The following is a 22,601-nucleotide window of genomic DNA, read 5'->3' as shown; positions in this document are numbered from 1 at the left end:
AATGAAGACTTCTAACAATAGCTATGTGCTGAGAAAACCAAACAACAAAACTCTTGCTAGCAATAGAAAGCAACAACTAAAACACATTTGTGGAGACTTGGGGACTTGAAAAGTCCCATTTAAGGTCACTTTCTTATATCCATTACTTCCAGTGACTCATGAGAAAGACAATGTAGCCGCAACCATGGACCTGAAAATTGCTAAATCCACAATAGAGCAATGGCCCATCAGGCATCCTTTTAGTGTCCTTTATCCTCAATCGTACGTCATCCATCAATCAGCAGGCCCTTTGGTTTTTCTACCTTGTACAGACCTCAATCGTCATGTGGCCCACCTGTTGCAACCTCGGCTGGTATGCATTTATAGCCAAAGAAGGGGGGAGTTGAGTGTATTAACTGAAGTGTCTTCGTAGGTTGCTACTCCTCTCTTTAAATCACATGCCCACCTCACTTTCTTTCCTTCAATGTAAGCAGAGCTTCTTTTGAACTCTCTGACGCCCCTCTCTCAATCTCCATGGATCACTATCCACCTCTCTTCTCCTTTCTTGCTGTTCTGGTGAGGTCTTTACTTTCTACCTGGATCGTTTTGATACTGAGAAAATATAACCATGTCTATAGTGTGTTGATACGCCTAGTCCATACATGTGGGGGCAATGGCTGGTTTCTCTACACCGTTGATCTATCGGAGATTAACTTGATCAGGGATGCCCCTAAGATCTTATTGAAAGATCCCAACTCCTCCATTGGTAGTCTGGTCCCAGCATGTTATGCCATGATACAATTTTTATTATAATGACTTGTGCATTGTTTGTTAGCAACAAAAGTTTAGTTTAAATAAGATTTCTTTATTTTTATCTATATGTTTGTTATATTCTTGGATTTTCCAAACAGAATAAAAACAAAAGCTGATGAAAATTTATATTTTTTTTATTATCAATGAAACCTCCTTATATTTCAAATGCTTTGATATTCCTTATCTATATGACACTACACGATGGTAAAATAATTAGTTAAAAGTACAAGTGCACTGCAGACGCCAATATGTGGCAAGTGCTACGGTTTATCTTTAAGCACCAAAAAATTGCTACACTGGACCTTATCATTGCTGGTGCTACATGCGCTTATGTATGGGTCACATGTGCCAGTGTATATTGTGAATTTTTTTACTTATACCACGTGTAACCGTCGCATGTGCAAATTAGAAGTGTACAGCTGCCATGCGATGGAAAGTCTTTCCTTAAGAGATGCTTGATCATATAAGGGTTTCATGGGGTGCCGCATCACATCAATTGTTCGGATTTTAGGCCATGACACATGTGCAAAGGTGCGCACATGCACAAGTGCGCAAGTGAGCATGCTTCATATAGCCCAATGCTAAGTTGGGCACTACTTCTCAAGAAAACTGGCACTAGTTCTCATGAGTTCTCGTGAAAACTTTTTGAGAACTGATCATCACACGTGATGTGATTTCAAAATTTGAACGGTCCACATGATTCACCACCCTATGAAACCCTCTAGCGCCGAACTTTTACCTTGATCTAATATTTTGGTGAGCCATGCATGGCCAAATAAATAGTTTCCTCCCTCTTTATATATATATATATATAGAGAGAGAGAGAGAGAGAGAGAGAGAGAGAGAGAGAGAGAGTCATGCTCCCCTGCGTACCTTTGCACACGTGTCATGGGTGTCTAATCTGAACGGTCCATGTGATGCGGAATCCCATAAAACCTCATGTGACAAATTTTCACCCTGATCTAAAATTCTGGTGGGCCATAGCAAAGAGAAATGCAAATCAAGGGAGGAAACTGTTTTAATTTTTCATGGCCCATAAAAGTTCTAAATCAAAGTAAAACTTGGTCCTGGGGGGTTTCACTAGGTGCTGCTTCACATGAACGGTTCAGATTTTGGATCCACATCACGTATAATGGGTTCTCAAAAAAGTTTGTATGTAACAGGTAAGAACTGGTTTGCAGGTGAGCATTTCCGTGTGTGTGTATATATATGTGTGTGTGTGTGTGTGTGTTTTGACACACACACAACAATGGGTACTCGCACTCATGACCGCTGTGTTGAAACTCTTGTCAGTGTACAACTGAGCCACCACCAGGGGAGACCCAAATCATCATCCTCTTTATCTTTAAGCACCAGAAATTTTCTACATTAAACCTCACTGTGGCGGGTGTCACATGTGTCAGGTACATTGTTAAGCTTTTCATATATGCCACATGTGCCACCATCCAATTTTCAAGCACCATACACATGTCACATGTGCAAAATTAAAAGTGTACGCATGCCTCATGTGATAGATAATATTAGTCCATATTAGTAGTCCCGATTAGCTTAGTCCAGGTCAATCTAATCAAAATGATCTAAGTGGGACAGAATTTTGCTTGCTTCCAAATGGGCCAATAATTCTTGCCATTTGGCTAAGGAATTTTAAAATTATCAATAGGCTCAGCTCAAACAGTTCAAAATTGGGCCGAAATCAACACAGGGCCTAACATGTTGACAGCTATTCATTTAGAGCCATGGTCAGTAGGTAGAGGTGGGCACAGGATGACTCAATCCGGCTAACTCGACTCATCCGACTCATTCAGATCCGACTCGACCCAAACCGAATGGGTGAGTCAGTCCGAACCGAGTAAGCTTCACCCAACCCGAACTCAAACCGAGTCGAGTTTGAGTTACCTAGTAACTCGACCCGACTCGACCCGAAATTTAATCCAATCCGAAACCCGACTTCTAACCCTACCTACCGCACCCTACCCCAACCTGATCCCAAAATCTTTTTCTCCCTCCCTCATCCTCCTCATCTTCCAGCCAGGCAACCACCATCACCCTCCTCCTCCTCTCTCTCGTCTCCACTCTCTTAGTCTCTCCCTCCCTCATCTCTCAATCCGGCTGGATGCCAACTCGACCCAACTCGGTACTTCTGACCGGATCGGACTCGGTCTGGATCAATCCAAGCCAGGCCAGACTCGGATCAAGTCAGGCATGTTGGACTCGGTATCGAGTTTGGGTCAGGCCTATTTCAAAACCGGATTGAGTCAAGTCAGCCCTAACTCGGTTCGACTCGACTCGACTCGCTGCCCAGCTCTATCTGTTGGTGTATTTCCTAAGCTGACTGCTCTTCTACACCCACCGCAGCTCACCGCAGCAGTGGCAAGCCATGCAGCTCTGCCGTCAGAAGATTACTGGCAGAAGATGCTTCCAAACACTACAATGCCAGACACCATACGAGATCTCTTACACACCGGTGAGTCTGCACTCTAAAATACATCCTCCTAAATCTGGGTTGCGAGTTGACTCGCCCGGTTTTTGAGACTTGTCATTACTAACTAGTATAACTGCTTGTTGTTTGCATTTTTTGGATTGTAGATGGGATAAAGGAGAAGTCAGGAACATCGGTCGATGTTGGTGTTGGTGTAGGTGTGGGTGTCAGCGTCGGCGTGGGGCCCGGGAATGGTGGCCCAAGTGTAGACGTAGGGAAGGGTGGGGTCGGTGTGGACGTGGGCCACAAGAGAAAGTCCGTGATCGTGCGGGTACTTCCAAAGAGCCCATTTGATTACACCTACACTGCATCAGCAGAACAGATCAACGATGATCCCACCGTTGCACTCTTCTTCCTAGAGAAGGACTTGCACCCCGGTAAGCAGATGAGCTTGTTCTTCACTAATACAACTCCAGGAGCTGCATTTCTTCCTCAGCAGGCCGCCAATTCCATACCATTCTCATCAGACAAATTGCAAGAGATCCTACACCACTTCTCAATCCAGCCCCAGTCGCCCGAAGCCGATGCAATGAAGGGCACAATCCAAAGATGTGAGGAACCAGCAATGAAGGGTGAATCCCAGTGCTGTGCAACATCACTAGAGTCGATGATCGATTTTGCTACATCAATTCTCGGGGCCCATGTGCAGGTCTTGACGACTACAGTTAGTAAAGCGGCCCCAAAGCAGCGGTACAGTATCGGATCGGGTGTGCAGAAGCTGATGGGACCTGAATCAGTGACATGCCATGGTCAGGCCTATGTGTATGCAGTGTACTACTGCCATGTGACGAGTGCCACGAAGGTTTACGTGGTCCCGTTGATAGGGGAGGATGGAACACGAGTCGATGCGGTTGCAGTGTGCCATACAGACACGTCGACGTGGAACCCGGGACACGTCGCGTTCCAAATGCTTAAGGTGAAGCCTGGATCCGTTCCTATCTGTCACTTCCTCCCTCTGGATCACGTAGTTTGGGTCCAAAGCTAGAAGTTGTAGGAGTGGTTTGGTTTTACACTGCTATAGCTATAGTATTATGCATGTTAATTATGGTTTCTATGTTTATTTACTACTTGTCGTCTATGATCGATGTATAATAAGTATATGTATGCTAGCAAGGCTGTTGTGGTTGGTGAATAAGAAGAGTTCTTCAATCTCTCTTTTGGTAGATGAATGGAAATTTAATGTCACCAAATATAAAGAGATAATATACAGCAATCTGGCCCAAAGATTTTATGGTGCTCTTTAGATTTTTCACTTTGTAAAGTAGGGCCAATGGTCCAATGATCTCAATCATTGATATTGGCAGTCACCATTGATGGCCCATTAAAAACTCCCCACGTTGGTAGATTATAGCTCAATGATATTGTCTATTTTTCTTAGGCGTCATTTGGATGTTTGGAAAGTTGTGTGCAGCTCAAGTTGTCTTGCACATGACACCCAGATCCATAGCTCAACTGGCAGACTGAGTGGAGATACCTCGTTTCAACACTTGAGGTCTTGGTATCGATCCCTAAGTGGGGGTGGCTAACATGGAGTGTGTGTACTGACATGGGTGTGCACTAACAAACTAACCAAAAAAAAAAAAAAAGTGTTGTCTTGCACATGCTGTCTTGAATGAGCTATGCACTTTGTCAGTCAATGATATGTGGGGTTGGCTTTGGCCTGGACTATGAACTAGGCCAACCTGTTAAAAACTTCTTATTTTGCTTGGCGCAAACCCAGCCCATTAACAGTTGTAAATACAAGTCATGCAATCTTGAATAAGTTGTACGTATTCAAACTTTTGTAACATGGAGTGGTGAAACATGTGGGGAGTTTAAAATGATTGATGGCACATGTAACATGCATATAGCACGTGTACGTGCAGAGTAAAACATGCAAGCCATTTAAAGATTAATGGTGACACATATTGGTGCTTGAACATGAATGGTCGCACATGTTATAGATATGCATGGAATACCATACTATTTCATGCACACTGAGGATAAGGTATTTGATCCTTACTCATTTTCCTCAATTCTTTGTTGGCATAAGTGAGCTTAAAATAAGCGGACTAGCTTTCATTATTATGATTAGGGGTTTCCTTTGATAAATTTTTGTGTGACCAAAGAAGAAGAGTGTAGGGAGAAATCTCTCTATACCATAGAAGAAACTTAATATTGACACGTGGTGACTTGGATGGTCTCCAAATGTATGATTCTCATACAACAAATAAGATCAACAAGCAATTCAAAATTTTATAATTTGAGGGAATCTATCTTAGGATTACCAATAGTTTAAAATTTTAAATTTTCAAAAATTTTCAACTATTTTGAGAACTTACCACTTTATTGTAACAAACATATACAAGGTATTTTAAAGAGCCACTGATATCTCTCTCACAACCCATCCAGAATTGGAGAGTTTTACACCCAATATTTTTAGTTATTATTTGTCTTTATATACCACTATATTTATTATCTTGTGGGAGTAAGCGGGAGAAATAAACTCTAACCTTAATAATATAAGCAAACCCACTAAACCCCACTTACATCAAACTCACTAATTCTAATAGGTTTGTGTACAAAAACAAGTTTGACAAACTAGTTATCAGTTATCTTACTAGAATAACTTGTGTTGTCAGAGTGTGTACCCTCATATCCGAGCTACAGCCCATAACTTACACACCAAGTGTACATAATTCTACTCATCATACATTTGTTTGAAGTCATAATTTTAATGCATTTTACGTTCATACTGAATTTATATTCATACATCCGCACAATCACATACTTTTCCATTACCAAATCATAATCATATAATTAAATTCCAAAATTCAACTATGTCCACCTGTTTGGGACTTTATTCAACTATAAAATCAGATATCATTCAGTAATGTCATATTCATAAACAATCTCAAATCAAACCTAGACATTAGTATTTGTATTAAAGAAAACTAAATCTTCTATCAATCAATCATATAAACAATTCATCCATCCAATACAGCGAGTTCATCTTCCACCAAATACAACCATTGATCCTGAGTTTTAACCGCCAATCGGGCCACATTATCAAGCACTTGGTTCGGATTTCCGGTCTCATTCGCTTCTACTCGATTGTCAATCCACAACGTAAAATGGCTAGGCTAGTCAGTGAACCTATCATGGTTCGTACACAGCACAAGTAAGATAACACGGGTAACATCTAGTATATATTTATGCAGGTATGAATATATATATATATATATATATATATATATATATATATATATATATATATATATATATATATATATATATATATATGTATGTTATGGAATGCATGTCAAGTGGAATGATCATCCACTTGCTTAGGTTGGATATCCGTGTACCTACATCTACACCTGACAGACTTCTACCATATGCATGTTGAAGTGATAAAGTCCCTTGATATACATTGATACACCACACTCTAAATGTAACAACCCTAAATTTTGGTACATTATTAAAAAACTAAATTAAATATTTAAAGATTTTATTTTTAAATAAAAAATAAAAACAAGTCAATAGTTGAGTTGGTAGCGAAATTCTTAGTTGAGAGAGAGGTTTAAGGATCGATTCTTGAAATGGTAATAATAATTTTTTTATTAAATATCATTAAAAAATTCAAATTCAAGATAAGGGAGGATGTGCTCATCCTATCTTATGAGAATTTTCTTTAAAAAGGGAAGGCTCGATCAGGTAAATTTTAATCGTTAGATCTTTTTAACTTTTTATTATGTTGTTAATTTCTTCTTGATCTATACAATGGATGGCATGGATCATCTACACCATCATTGTATAGGTGTGTAGAATCAATTTTAATAAAGTGATGTTTTTATGATTTTGGTCTAATTAGTAATATTTTAGGAATAAATTAAATGGATGGAATCTGATTGTGCTAAGATAGATCTGTACGAATCATATGATCCTTAAGGCCAAAATATACATGGGCCATAATTTTTAGATCAATCTAACAATCAGATAGGCCACATTAGTCAGATCTAAAAGTGTTTAATAAAGGAATCTTAGATTTTTTGCGCAAGTGTTGGTATCACTTGGCGTAGAAGGTCGAGATGGGTCATCGGTGTATGTGTGGTTAGATCCACACCATCCATCTAATGTGTAGAGACAAAACATGATAATACCTCAAGAATCTGAATGATCTAACCATCCGATGGACCACCCCGATGAAGTAATTATCATTCAATTTTATAATCTTAAAAAGGAGAAAAAAATAGAATAGAAATTTTAATTATTTGATTATTTTGGATCTGGCCACCTACGATGTTAATCAGAGATGGGCCCCACCATGTAATAAAAACATATGAATAATAATGTTATTGATATAACTGATAGGATTTCTGAATTCAAACCAACATAATTACCCTGTGGATTCTACACTACCAGACTCAGGTGAGTAACCCAACTTGTCTCATAATTCATTAAAATTAAAATAAATCATTGTGATTGTTTGATTTATTTACTGGTTTGAATATTTTGATATGATAATTGTACGATAAATTTATATGTGAATATTTTAATCGAGACAACTATACCAAATATGAAAAATATGCATTTACATATCATCCTTCATTCATTGCATTGCATAATGCATGGTCGATCCTAGGGGCCCTCCCTAGAAGAAATGTCGATCCTGGTAGAGCGTTACCAGATGCGGGCTATGCCCAAGCCTACCGAAAGGTGGAAGCCTACCCAACGAGTGGATGCTGGTTAACGACCTCCAACCCAAGCAGATGGACGATCATCACATCTGATGCATTCATATATCATTTTACATTCATATCATTGTACATGTATTTATGTATTATTTTAATTGCTATGATTATGAACCATGCTGGGTTGTATCACTAAGCCTGGCCAGCTTACATTTTTATTGATGGAAAAACCGTACAGAGGAGCCATTAGCAGATGATGTGACGTAAGAACCGAAAGGATCTACTGTACCTGAACACGACCTGCCTGAAACATGTCCATACCTATCCAAAGATGAAGTGGCAGCATTAGAAAATTTTAATTATATGTTTTATTTTGTTAGCATAGTTTAATTAACGAATAATGCATACTGACATTTATTTTGAGACTTTAAGCAATTATTTAGATTTATTTCTTTGTAATAATGTTAGCATGGAATAAATATCATTATATTATAATGGTATAATAAATGAATGATTTTAAGGTTTATTTTATTTTAAGAGTTGTCAAGATTTATATATGTTTAGTTGATTGATGCTAAGTATTTGCATGTGTGATTGAGATTATGATGGACCTTATATTGAATATAATTATCATCTCTGATTAAACTGATTAATGAATTAAATTAGTACACTTTGTGTACGAGTTACGAACTGAAACTCGGGTCTGAGGGTGCACACTCTGTACCCGGATTTTGGGGCGTAACACTGAAAGCTTAAGCTTTTAGAGTAAATGATTGTTTGACATGGTATCAGAGAGGAAGGTCTTATATTCGAATCTCGAGAGCACCATATATGCCTCACTAATCTATTATTCTCTGGAAAATTAGGTCCGGCAATCCTCTCCAAGATTCACGTTCTTGCCTTGATAGGGTCGCGAGGCAATAGGCATCCCCACACCTCCATTTTTATCTCACAGGTTGGACCTGCTTGGTCAGCGTACCGAAAATATTTTTTACATGCCACGTTCGTAGTGCATTCCAAATGAAAGGCCGGGATCTCTAACACGAATTCCACGCCCTCAACCACGAGAGATTTTCTCTTACACGTATCTTCGTAGAAATGTATATCCATGCAAGCATTCACGTGGTGTATGTATATGCATGCATACACCAGTGCACACAGAGTCTCTGTCAACGCTTTATTCATGTTTTGTGTAACATCTATACACAGTATCCACCAACCTTGCTACGCACATATCTAAAGCCACCTACAGTGTGGCAGGAATCTAGCATGTATTTCAAAATGACATATCCAAGATTTCACTTTCAAAAGTTGTCAGAAGGTGATCAACAAAGAAACAGGTACAAAGGAAACGCACACCGGTTAGCGTTCGAGCAAGGCACCCTTGCAAATTCTACACGTGTGGGAGCCCAGCAATCCACACGCAAGCACATTTGCCAAATACTGATACGTGTGCAAGATCTGAGTTTCAATCGACTGGTTTGACTGTTTAGATCTTCTAAATAAGCATTTCAAACCTCAAGTAGGCCATTGCATACAGATGTGGTGGATATCGCTTGGTTTGATATAAAAATGATTTGATAAGCTAGGCCAGCTTCAAGATAAGTTGGGCCTATTTCGTTTGAGGCTAACTCTACAGATGTGGCGGTAATGTCCACCTCCATTGGCACATGCAGACAGTTTTAGCAGCTAGGTTCTGTTCAGAATCAGAAGCCTTTGAATTGGGTTTTACCCTATGAAATCAATCGAACAGCCAGTTCATTTACCGCCTCTTAGGGTGCAACTTAAAATAGTTGTCTATTGTGATTATGTTCTAGATATAATATACCTTCTTGGTTAAGGACCAAAATAATCTTGATAACCAACCATCATAATCTCGCATACATAATTAGCCATGGCTAATGCGTCCCAGCCGCATGCCAGATTGGTTGATATGCACAGGTGGATTTGGGCTTACTCTTTCCAGAAAGAATAGCGACTGATTTTATATTAGCCTAGAGTTCGAACTGGGTACGTGAAGACCTGGTCAAAACTGAGTCAGCAGCTGAGCTCTGAATCAGCTGTAAAGAGGCCCACCGAAATTCTTCAGGCAGGCTTTTTAAAAGCTTCCAACCTGAATAAATCAACATTGACACAGTGTGATATCAGATGTCTCGAAACTGCCTCAAAATGATTATGGTTGACCGAAAATAAGATAATGAACATTTTCAAACTAAAAAGGTTCCCTGCATCGACTTGTATTCTTCACAGAGAGGCGCATGAAATGGCAGAGATGTCTAGGCAATGCTGTAAAAGAGAGCACTTAGCATCCGAAAGAGGTGTTGGTTTTGGTTTTACCTATCATTACAATCTTGCAGAGGTTTACAAAATAATGCCAATATGCACATATCATAGTTTACTTTGACAACAGTAGCCACAAATAACAACAAATGAACTTTAATAAATAAACTGTAATCCCTTCAATTGAATCGATAATACCAACTTACCCAAACAAAAACCGGTTAATTGAACAATCAATGACTCAACCAGCACGTTGAATCCCCCACAGCCTTCGAGAATCAACCATGAGATGTTGACGTTTCGAAGGATACTACCACCCACATTGCAAATCAGCACCAATCAACATTGGTTTGCTAATATATAGCAAGAATAGATATTGCATGAGATAATCTTCAACCACCATAATGCAGGCAAGTAGCTTCGAACAGCAAACACCAGTAAAATCACTGGCCTGCAGAAGATACAAAAACATTGTATTCATTCAAACGCTTCTGGAAATTGGCCAAACGCGTCTGCAAATTTAGGATTCCTGCAGCCTTCTGTGAAAGAATGGCATTTAATTTAGAGATGTATTCATCCAGCTGATTGCCAGGTTGGTCTGCCTCTACCAACAGCTTCATCTCCTGCATGTTAAAGCAGAATTATCAACTGCAATCATCAGGAATATACAAACCTCAGTCCATGAACACAAATTTCATCCTAGGTATTGACTTCATGAAACTAGAGCCGGTGGTCCGATGATTCAAACATATATCTGATAGTGGTCCGATGATTCAAACATATATCTGATAGGTCTCACCATGGATGGACCACACCAAAAATCTCCCAAATTGGAAGATCCCATCCGATCCAATATTTGACCTCGCTGTATTTCTTCTTTCATAAGCATCTATTTACAGGGATAGGATTATCCGCTGAAGGAGATTTTCTGGGCATGGTCGATTAACCATGGGCCACCTTGTAGGGGCTTGAAATCTGAGGCTACTTTATATGAGGACCATGCAACTCCCCATTACCAAAAGCATAATCTCAACCATTCAGTGTCACTGACCTCCCTAACAATGTCCATCGTCTCCTCCACTTGGCTCCGATGAGCCACCACAAGATCTTCCTCTTCCTAAAATCACAGCAATCTCTATACATCAGCTAGAAGGCTTTAAACAAAATGAGAAATTTGAAGTAGGGTCAATTGTATGGTACAGAAGAGCCTGTGGGCCCAACATGTGGGTGGCCCATCCACACCATACATCAGATGCAGGCCATCTGGAAAATAGGCCACATCAAAAATCAGCTGGATCTGAAATTCAGATGGGTCACACCACAGGAAACAGTGTGAAATTATGCCCAAAACATCTAAAATCATGTTTTAAAGAAATTTCAAGTAGGGTCAATTGTATGGTACAGAAGAGCCTGTGGGCCCAACATGCGGATGGCCCATCCAAACCATACATCAGATGCAGGCCATCAGGAAAATAGGCCACATCAAAAATCAGCTGGATCTGAAATTCAGATGGGTCACACCACAGGAAACAGTGTGAAATTATGCCCAAAACATCTAAAATCATGTTTTCAGCCTCAAATGATACAAAGTGGGGCCCACTTTGCTCACCCTACCACAAGCTCTGGTAGGATCAACCACAAGGTCTTTTCTCTAAATGAAAACAGAGTATCTGATATTTAACACTCTTACCTTCAACAGGGCATTCAAATCATCATCCGCATATGAACTATTTGCATCCATATCCGACAGGTCTTTCCACTTTGCCTGGACATCAACTTTCCTAGGCTTATCCTCTGAAGCCAAGACTGGGAACGTCTCTGGCTTCATCTTCCATGATGGTTTCTCTTGCCCATACAACTCCTGGGAGAAATCAAACTCCTCTCCAGTTGTATAACCTCTACCTCTCTGTTCCTTGGTATAATCTGCATATCCAGAACCTAAGTGCGCTTCTTCCCTACCACCACGGCTACGGTCCAGGATAAATGGTAGAGAGGATTCTGTTTCGATTTGTTTAGACCACCCAAATCTGTTGGTTTCTTTAGATACATCAACACTGTTACCCTCAAAGGTGGAAACTGTAGGAAAAACTGAAGACAAGGGCAGAGTAGTCGAGTCTCTTAGATTTAAGGATGTAGACAGAAGATCCTTCTTTGAGTTGCTCCCTTTCGAAAGGCTTTTAACCCTGGAAACAAAACAAATATCACATACAGGAAAGCAGAACCAAAAAAGAATGCAGATAGTTTGGATAAGGAGATTCACAACACAGACACACGCATGTGATATCCAGACCATTCCATCAAGTGAGTTCCATAATGAACATACCCTGGCCCAAAAATCAGGCCAGTCTAGTCATACGGGATATGAGAAAGGCTCTACAGGGAAAATGATCAATGTCCATATTCAACATGTATACATGGCTGACGTAATCAAGGTGGAATTCACTTGGTGAATGTCCCGGGTCTCTCACATGGACCACATCCGTGCATGTGCAACAAAGACCCTCATCAATGCTTCATGTGAAAATCTCAATAGCAGGGACTACAAAGGTTGCAATTTGCTGGGCCGGACCAGGACGCTGACTATGGGTCAGGGCTTGCACTGACCCTATTAGGCCAAGTGGTCTGGGTAGTCTTGGACTCAGGTCCTCAGCTCCTGGGTGGATATGGACAAGCTTTGGCCCAACCTGACCCAGTTGCAACCCTAACCACTTTCCTAGAAGTATGGTATTAAAAAGACCCTCACCTATCAGCATATCTTAATGTGTTAAGAGTGTGTTCACATGAGCCTGAATTTGGGGAAATGCAAGATATCATAACAGTACGCGAGTCTCCAACAAACGAATCCCTTAGAACTTCAGTCAGCTTACTCCCTCTGAAAGGAATATGATTCTGGTCATTGTCAAGAGCTCGAATACATTCCTTCAGCGCAAGCAAGCTTTTGTTAATCTCAGCACCTTCAATTCTGCATCAAAAGTTCCAGATGCAACTCATTAAGCTGATGAAAGAATGCACTTGCAGCTTCCTGTCAACAGGAAAAGAAACCCATAATCATACCTGGTCTGCTTATCATTATCTGTGGTATCTGCACCACGTTCGCTACCAGCAAGATCTATGAAGGAGAGCTTTCCAACTATGCGAGGAGGCTTCGATTCACTGCCATCAACTGACCTCTTGATTACAAGCTGAAGTATAGCATGAGAGCGTGATGACTCCTCATTTGCACCAGTTGTGCCTGTACTCCTTGTAGCATTTCCTCTCTCAATTAACTCCCTGATTGTCTCTACATTTGATACTCGAAACTCTTGCAAACCCACAATGCAAACTTGCTGTTTACCATCTTCCCTCATGCAAAGCTTTCTGCAAATAACCAAGTTGGAAGTCAAGGATATGAATTTGCAGAGACCAGCGTGTTCCCTACCAAAAGAGAAGATGATGAAATGACAAACCTCCTGTCATTTAGGAGATCAAAAAGCTTCCCACCATATATCTCAAAGAAACTGACAAACAACTGAAAACCTTGATTTCGATAAGCATGGTGCATTAATGTTAGAATATCCTGCGATGCTTTAAGTGGTAGTGGTTGCATAGTGTAAGTCTTTCCACTGCCTGTAAAAACATACATACAACAAATTCAAACTTATTTAAACAAGACGAATCAAGTACCATCAAACAAAATGTCAAAAAATGCCAAGAATACAATACAACCAAGAAAGAACAAATTTAGCTTTTCAAACAATATATTAATAAAGACATGCTACTGACAACAAATAAGACTAATTCTATGCTACTGACAACAAATAAGACTAATTCCATTAATAGAAAACTAATATTTAATTATTCCATACCCTTCTGCCAGCTATTTGGGTCAGCTACACTAATCCTGTTTTGCCAATCAATCCTATCTAAAGACGTAAAATTTCAGAAACACGTATGTTTCATAATCATATAAAGCTCAGAGGGCAGCCTGGGTGAAAGAGGAAGGTTGCTGTCTAGTGGGCAGCCAACCATAGAACTTTCGTCTGTGTACCTGTAAAGCTGACCCTGAACTGCTGGAAGATGGCTAAGATGGTGGTAGTGGTGATGGTGACATTACCAAGAGCAGAATACTTCTTAGACACTTACACATTTGGTGAGGGAGGCCCACAGAGGAGCATGGGTGCAATGTTGCACAATTGTTCAGCATCTGATAGAAAGCAACAGAAACAGATAAGCGGGTATATGTGTCATACCCATGGTTAAAAGATTCGGCAACTCGGAATCAACTTGTTTTGTCCTGAGTCAAGTAAACCCGCATGAATCGGGTCCGACTCGTCAACTATCTCTCTATTTAGGCAACTGTGGGGGCCCACCGGTATGACTATGTTATATCCACTCTGTCCAACAGTTGCGCCAGAACATGCTAGGGTGTGAGCTTAAAAATCAGGCAGATTAAAAACTCAAATGGGCCACACCACAGAAAACAGTGGGATTGAGCGTCCACCATTGAAGGTTTCAATGGTGGACGCTCAATATAACACCCTGAACTTTCCAATACTACCCGAGTATTAAAAGTCCTCAGGTTTTAGAGTAAGAATCTAATTTAGAATGTAGTGACCTGATATTTTGGTGCAAGTACACATGCACGCGAGTACGTACACATACAAGTATACCTGTGTAAGTCCACCAATCTAGCTTATGTTAAACATCCATCTACACTCTAACCTGGATGCGACCGTTGGGAGTATTCTTCATCCATAAATCAAGTTATCCGACTATTGATTTTCATGATGGACCATCACATCATCATGGAATCGACATTGAACCTCGAGAGACCTATTTCTAGGAACCTGATCATGATGAAATCTCAGATAACGCCTACTTACTACAATTGAACCGTGGATTATCAGTTTCGGGACCTAAATCACAAGATACACCGTTCATCGGGTCCACAGCAGATCATTGGACGATCCACAACTAAATTGTAAGAATTGACCATTGAATCTTTAAATCCAACCATTAAAAACTACCTAGACAGTCTTTAGGACCATAGGACTGTTGATAAACGAGGTTGGAATGATCCAGCCGTTAGATTCCTAGGTTGATCATCGGATTGCCAGATCAGCCATTAAACTGAGATTTGGAACATCTAATCATTAGATTGATCATCAAAATCGTTTATTGTGGGCCATAGGGTGCTTTGACAGCTGATAGCCCTACAACTCGGATCCAAACCGGTCTATGTGTGCAATGTATATTACATGTGCACCAGTGCATGGGCACCCACATGTCATGGAACAAGAGAGCTTGTTTGAAGTATTCTTCCCATGAGATGCAGGTTCGAACACAAACAGCATCTGAGTTTGGACTTTGCTCAACTTAGAGGTCAGCCTTGTCTGATCAATGGGGTCCACCTTAAGTTGATTTGAACCATTCAAATGGTGTCTCACCAGTCAGATCACGGGCCACTAGAGCGGCACATGCGTGCGTGTGGCTTCTAACTTGTGCGCGAAGCAAGGTTTCAAAAATCGGAAACTTCCAATTCCAGGTCGAACACAGGATTTGTTTCGTAATCCGGGAGAGAGCTTCTCCATTTATCACCACTGTCCATGCAAGAGCATCCCAGGCATTCAAACCAATTCACACTAATCAGAAGCAAACCGAAATCCACTGCAACGAATTCTCTCACATGCGAAACGGCTTCCAAAACAGAAAGTTCAATTTTGTTTCTATGCAGTTGAAGTCGGATCTAAGAGAACTTCTCCCACGATATCAGTCGTCCATCTAGGAGGATCCTGGCCGTCCAGTCTCATTCACCTGGATCGACTGTAACAGAAGAACGAAGCTGCGGTCTTCTTCACATCTCATATAAAAGGAAACCTTCTAAAACCTTTCAATTCCAACCATTAGAAATTAATCCACACTCTCCGTTTCAATGTCTTAGAGTGCAAGGAATGCCAAGAAATCGTGTATGTTCCGAGAATTATGGTACATGAAGTGGTGGACGCAAATTCCTTCAACAGACGAACCCACCAATCAAACGCCTCTTAAGCTTCATTTTTGGTGGTCCTTGAGCTTCCTAGGATTAGTCAAAGTCGTCCACAAGTAGCAAAATGACGAAAAACCCCTTGGGAAAAAATATGCCATTGGAGAGCCACCTTCTTCCACACTAAAGAACGCTAGCCGCTTATCACAATCCGGTCACCAACTCCATATCTAAGTCATTCATTGTGTGGCCCATCTGATGAATAGTCATTGCCACGGTTTTCATAAAGATCGCACAACGCTATAGAGTTCGAGACGACTAAGGTGAATTGGCTTCCAAATTTTGCAAATTAGATTCACTTTATTAGTTATTTTTATCATTGGTAGTAGTAATAGTAATTATTATTATTATTAGTATTATTAGATATTATTGTTGTTGTTATTATTGTTATTATTATTATTAGATATGATTATTGTTGTTGTTAGTTATGACTATTATTATTATTATAGTAGTATTAGTTACTGTTAGTATTTTTGTTATAATAACTCACAAATTATTATTATTATTATTAACTATTTTCATTATTATTACTATTATTATTCGTTGCGGGAATTAGATTTCAATTTCTCAAGATCTAGACCGTACATCAAAACCCTAAACCTACATGATCAAAACCCTAGGTTTTAAATCCTAACCATATAAATTGTGTAACATTGCGATCTAACCGCACAAATTGTGCTAATCTTATTAGGATTCGATCAAACTCAAAAGGTGAGGAAACCCCTTCATGCTTTCCCACCAGATTCATAGAATAGTCATAGTTTTGTAAAAAATATCATTTTTAGTTGAAATGTTATTTGCATGTGATTAGATCTTTTGATTTGTATAATCTACATGTTGCACAAACTCTAGTATACTTAACATCTTATGATTAGATCTCTTGATTAGAATAACTTTCATGCTGTTTAAATTCTAACATGTTTTATTTCATTAAATGTTTAGATGGTTGCCACATGTTATTTCAACTCTAGCAGGTTTGATTTTGTTAAGTTGTTGCTACATATTGTTCAACTCTATTACATATGAATTCGGGATATTCCTTAATTCAAATGATTGCATTAGAAATCATTTTAGTGTATTAAAATACTTGTAAGATGAGACATAGGAGTGATTCATGTTGGGAGGAGTAGATGTGGTTCATGAAATGTCGTGTAATTTGGGATGTGGATTGGATTGCCACATCAAGGACTTGACACGACCCATGAAAAGGACGTGTATGGAAATCACATTTGACAAGTCTGTGTTGAATGGTTGTATACACATCTCTTTGGGACAATATCTTGAACTAGTGAGCCTATGTTTGTGTTTGATTGAGATCACGCTTTATTGGACTATACCTTAAGCTTAGTGGGCCTACATTGTTTATGGACTTAATATCATGATAGTTTATGATTTTGATGTCACTTGGTGACTTATTTGACGTCCAAAGTGGTATGGGTGACGATCCCTTAATTTGTGTCCATTTGTGACTTGTTTTGGTGCCTTAAGTGGTAAGAGTGGCGAGCCCTTTGCTTGTGTCCATGATCGGACTTGTGATTGCAATGATTATAAAATTGATCACGGTATAATGATTAAAATACCACTAAGTGAAACGGGTTTACATAATTGATTGTTTTGAAAACTAGATTAATAAAGGATTGGATAATCATGCATTCATAGCACTTATGACACCCTTGCATGTCACCTGGGATTTCCGGGTCATGATGCCATTGTATGTCCTTTGTGATTTTCGGGTCATGATGCCACTGTATCCCTTGTGATTTTCAGGTCAATGTATAGAACTTACCGGATTGGCTAATCATGCATTCATAGCGCTTATGACACCCTTGTACATCACCTGGGATTTTCCAAGTCATGATGTCGTTGTATGTCCTTTGCAATTTCCGGGTCATGATATCGTTGTGCCCCTTGTGATTTTTGGGTCAATATACAAAACTTACCGGATGACAGCGATGTATGTCAACAATGATTTCCGAGTCATGATGTCGTTGTATGCCCTCTATGATTTTCAGGTCATGATGTCGTTGTCCCGAGTGATTTATAGGTCAACGTACAGTAGTTCTTTTGAATCATGAGTTTTACTCACTTATGCCAGCTGGATGTTCATCCACAGGCTTATGTGCATTCATGCATTAATCAAGATTCGCATTTGTGAAATGAATATTGTAATTGTTTGATTTTATTATAAACTATAGATGTGTAATCTTGAGAAGGGGGAGGGAGAGAGTTTTCACTGAGTTGGCCACTCACCCTTTCGTTGTCGACACCACAACTAGATGATGTTGGATTAGAAGAGAACTATAACGCACCTAAAGAACTGTACGAGGATTTCATGGAAAGGATGTCGGATATGACTAAAACAAAGATCTTTGAACTCAACCCATAATTGGATCCATTTCTTGTATTCTAGTAGAGCTTTAGAACTTAAAAAGAATTGTTAAGCTTTGTAATAAGTCCCCAGATGAGTGGACGAATTAGTTTGACTTCCATGGTGATTGGAACTCAATTTGAATGTTCATTTTCTCTTATTATTTTGTGTGATGCATACCATGCAAATGCAAATAGTATAAAAAATGCTATTTTATAAAGATGCATTCGTTCATTATTTAGCTAACACCCTTGAATTTAGTACCTAAGTCATCGATACTTGGGCGTCGGGTTTTGGGGCGTTACACTCAATCCTAGTCCCAGTGGTGTGTGAGTCCCAGTGTTTGAAGTATCGGTATCACTACAAGTTTCGTTGGCCAGCGAAATGCGGGGAAACATGGGGAAAATGGTGGAATTTTCAGTGAAACTTCAGGAGACGTTAAAATGTACATATTTGCATATTTAGAAATTTAAAATAAAATTATATATATAAAAAAAAAAAAAAGCAAAAAGAATGCATACATTACAAGTTTCCATTTAATAGGGCCTTAAAAGGATGTGTTGTTGTAAGAAATCAATCTAACCATCCCATCTGGCCCATTTAACCATCCAACCCTCCATCCAAACATCCATCGATATTGCAAAATATCAACAACACATGATATTTCACCAAGAAATCATCAACAATTGGAAAGGAAATGAAAAATTGTGGCCTCAATATCGCGCGTGTTGCGATATCGATAATATCGAGATATTATCAATATTATCAATGACAAATTGAACGGTACATACAACCATGTGCCCATGAAATTAAAAAAAAAAAAAAAAAAATTTGAAATAATTTTTTTTTCTAATAAACAAAATTTTGATGATATTAATACATTGGCGATATTATTGAAATATCGTCAATACACTTATGATACAAGCATTACCAAGAATTTACATAGTCAAAAATTTTGGCAATACGTTGGCGATATTGATGCATGAGCAATACAAGCGACACCTAGAATTTACATATTTGAAAATATTGGCGATTACGTTAGTGATATTGATACATTGGTGATACTTAGCGATGCATTGCTAATACCTGGAATTTCTGATACTACCAGCGTTACTGGTATCGTTGAGCTGGAGATAAAGATAATATCAGAGATATTCCGATGATATCGGAGATAATTTGAACATTGTGTGCGACCCCACTTGAATTTTGGATTTGCCTCGGTTTTTAGCATGAAAAATTGATGGATGGATTTTATTACAAATGGACATCACCGTGGGCCACATAGCTTTTGGCGTCTCTGATCATTTTTCTTTCTTAGCTTGAACACAGAGTAAAGACACCTACTCCTAAGACAAGCGAGAGAGAGAGAGAGAGAGAGAGAGAGAGAGAGAGAGTCAGACGAGTTAGGTTGGGCAAACTCGGCCATATGACTCGAGTCCCACCAAACTAAGACGAGTCGGCTAAATCCCTGATTCATGCAGGGGTGTCAATAGGCTAGGCTACGGCTGGGCCAAGACCGGCCCGTCTTGTTCAACATAAGCCCTAACCCAGCTCGGGCTTGTGATGGGCCAAAATAGTGCAGCCCAAGCCCAGCATATTTATACAGGGCCTGGCCCAAGCCCAGCCCGAGCTCGAGCCCTCTCAAAAGGAAAAACAAAGAAAAAAATGAAGAGGAAGAAATGGCATCTCAGCATATATATACCTATCAAAGAAGGAATGGAGGAATTCAGAGTATATGTCATCGACAGTGGCTACAGTGGGGGGTGTTTTTAAAACAAGGGAGATTTGGTGGTAAGGACTAGGGTTAGGGTTTGGAGGAGGTAGGATTCGAAGAGGTTTTTCATGGGGTTCGAAATTTGGTTCGATTTTGGGGGAAATGAGAGAGAGAGAGAGAGAGAGAGAGAGAGAGAGATGTGAGGGTTGGAGGTGAGAGAGAAATGGAGAGGGAAAGAGAAGGGCAGTAACATCGGGGCAAGGAGATGAGAGAGAGAGAGAGAGAGAGAGAGAGAGAGGAGGAGATGGAGTTTATGAAAGTTAGATAGCAAAACCCTAATGGGCTGGGCTAGGCTGGGATGGGCTGGCTAAGTCCAAGCACGGCCCACTTGACAAACGGGCTCGACTTTTAGGCTCGAACCGGGCCCTCGAGCCTAATACTCCAGCCCAAGCCCAACCTGAGGTGGGCCAAGCCTAGAAGCCTAGCCAATTAACAACCCTAGACTCATGGTATCAAACCAAATCATTCCCCTTTAATACTAAGTCAACTCTTCCAAGTTGCAGCGAGTGTTCAAGTTGTCGGTATCGCTACAAGTTTCGCTGGCCGAAGATAAAGATATAATATCGTTATCGCCAATAACCGAAAATGCAGGGAAAAGGGGGGAAACATGGAGAAAATGGTGGAATTTTTCAGTGAAATTTCAAGACATGCCTAAATATACATATTTACATATTCAGGAATGAAAAAATTGCAAAAAAAAAATGCATTAAATAATAAGTTTCCATTTAACGGGGGCCAAAAGGCATGCATTGTCGTAAGAAATCACTCAAATAGTAATCAAAATGAGTTTATATAATACAAATGCAAGCTTACAAGAATGCTAAAAGGCTAGGATGTTAAATCAAATCAAAATTTCATGTAACTTACAATTGAGGAAAGAGTCCGCAAATTGCGTATTGAGTAAATTCCGTGGGCCCATGGTGATTAATGTACTTTATCTACTAACTACAGATCAAGGTTATCTTACTATGGAAACATTGGAATGAGTGGCAAGAAAATGAATCAATCTGGTCCGTCCATCTAGTTTTCCTTACTTTGGATGGTTGGTTTATCCAAATTTATAAATATCCAGTTATCATATCCATCTGAAGATGGCCTTCAAGCGTTGGTGCAAGATGAAAATAGTTAATAGACAAACATTCATCCAATTAAATTGATGAAATGTGATAGACAAGATTTTTCTAATTGCTGTGATATTTTTCAAAAATATCCATCCATGATATATCCCACTAGATGGACGGCCCCGATCAATACATCTCCCTGCTACCTGTAGAGTAGAGATATGGATCTACCACATTCGGGTTCTCCAAGTTCTACCGTATCATCTCCACGCAATGGGGTGTTTGAGAGAGGCCGTGCAAATGGCGGACTCGGATCTTGCACAAGTGATGGGCAATGGCACATGATGCAAGCAGTTGATTATGGATATGTGGATAATCAAACAATCGATCTGAATCGTCCATTTCTATCATCATCTTCATCACATGGCATTTTATTTTTTTAAAAGAGTAATAGGATAATCCTAACCATCAGATCAATGACATGCAAAACAGGTAGAGACATCATTCTTAATCATCAGGTGGGCCACATGATAATTTCGGTGTTGAGACGAACCATCACATCATCATCATAAGCCCCTACTTATACATTAGGCCGACCACCCCTTTAGGGTTAAGACGAACCATCACATCATCATCATAAGCTGTCCAGTAGTCCATAATGTCTAGTTGGAATCATTCAAAATCTAACCGTTAGATGGTGGAGCATTATGAAATTGACAGGTGATCATCAAAGTATGGCCCACCTGAGTTGAGGGTCCACTTGGACCCTTGGTCTAATGGACCAACTAGGCCCTTAGAATCATATGAAAGGTGGGGATTTTCAAACACATAATGGTGGCCTCACACTTGTGTGTGTGAGATAAAGTGTAATGCACTTGTGATGTACCAAACCTACCAACTCGGTCAAACTAAGTTTGACCCGAGGACTTGCAAAAAAGACTCTCTTCATTTGATTTTCCCGCCAGCACCTGATTCAAACGGACGATGCAGCTGGCCCACCAGGATCAACTCGATGGATGATCCAAGCCTTCTATCGTGATCGGTCGATGAAACCCATCAGAACCACGCGACCCCACTTGTTCATACATGTGTGCACATGCACAAATGACAACAACATTAACGATGTACGCTGCCTTTCAAAGCTAATAACCT

General features: G+C 39.8%; 2 protein-coding genes across 3 annotated transcripts in view; one reads left to right on the top strand and one right to left on the bottom strand.

The window, feature by feature from the left end:
• The first annotated feature begins 413 nt into the window (after positions 1-413).
• Positions 414-4,434, top strand: LOC131256649 (BURP domain-containing protein 3-like). The gene is made up of 3 exons (XM_058257605.1): positions 414-555; positions 3,148-3,256; positions 3,379-4,434. The coding sequence occupies exons 1-3, from the start codon at positions 514-516 to the stop codon at positions 4,254-4,256; spliced, it is 1,029 nt and encodes a 342-aa protein (XP_058113588.1). The 5' UTR covers positions 414-513; the 3' UTR covers positions 4,257-4,434.
• A 5,812-nt stretch (positions 4,435-10,246) lies between these two features.
• LOC131256638 (kinesin-like protein KIN-13B) overlaps positions 10,247-22,601 on the bottom strand; it is a 35,935-nt gene continuing 23,580 nt past the window's right edge. For both annotated transcript variants that reach the window (XM_058257583.1, XM_058257594.1), the window contains exons 7-12: positions 13,671-13,826; positions 13,279-13,581; positions 12,968-13,186; positions 11,915-12,407; positions 11,276-11,341; positions 10,247-10,847 (exon numbers count right to left, since the gene is read on the bottom strand). In XM_058257583.1, coding sequence (XP_058113566.1) covers positions 10,668-10,847; positions 11,276-11,341; positions 11,915-12,407; positions 12,968-13,186; positions 13,279-13,581; positions 13,671-13,826 — 1,417 coding nt within the window. In that variant the 3' untranslated portion in view covers positions 10,247-10,667. The remainder of the gene's footprint in view (positions 10,848-11,275; positions 11,342-11,914; positions 12,408-12,967; positions 13,187-13,278; positions 13,582-13,670; positions 13,827-22,601) is intronic.

This window comes from Magnolia sinica, chromosome 1 (assembly GCF_029962835.1).
Source record: "Magnolia sinica isolate HGM2019 chromosome 1, MsV1, whole genome shotgun sequence".
In the NCBI taxonomy this organism is placed as follows: Eukaryota; Viridiplantae; Streptophyta; class Magnoliopsida; order Magnoliales; family Magnoliaceae; genus Magnolia; species Magnolia sinica.
The sequence above is the reverse complement of the archived record's forward strand: the minus strand, read 5'-3'. Positions and strand labels throughout refer to the sequence as shown.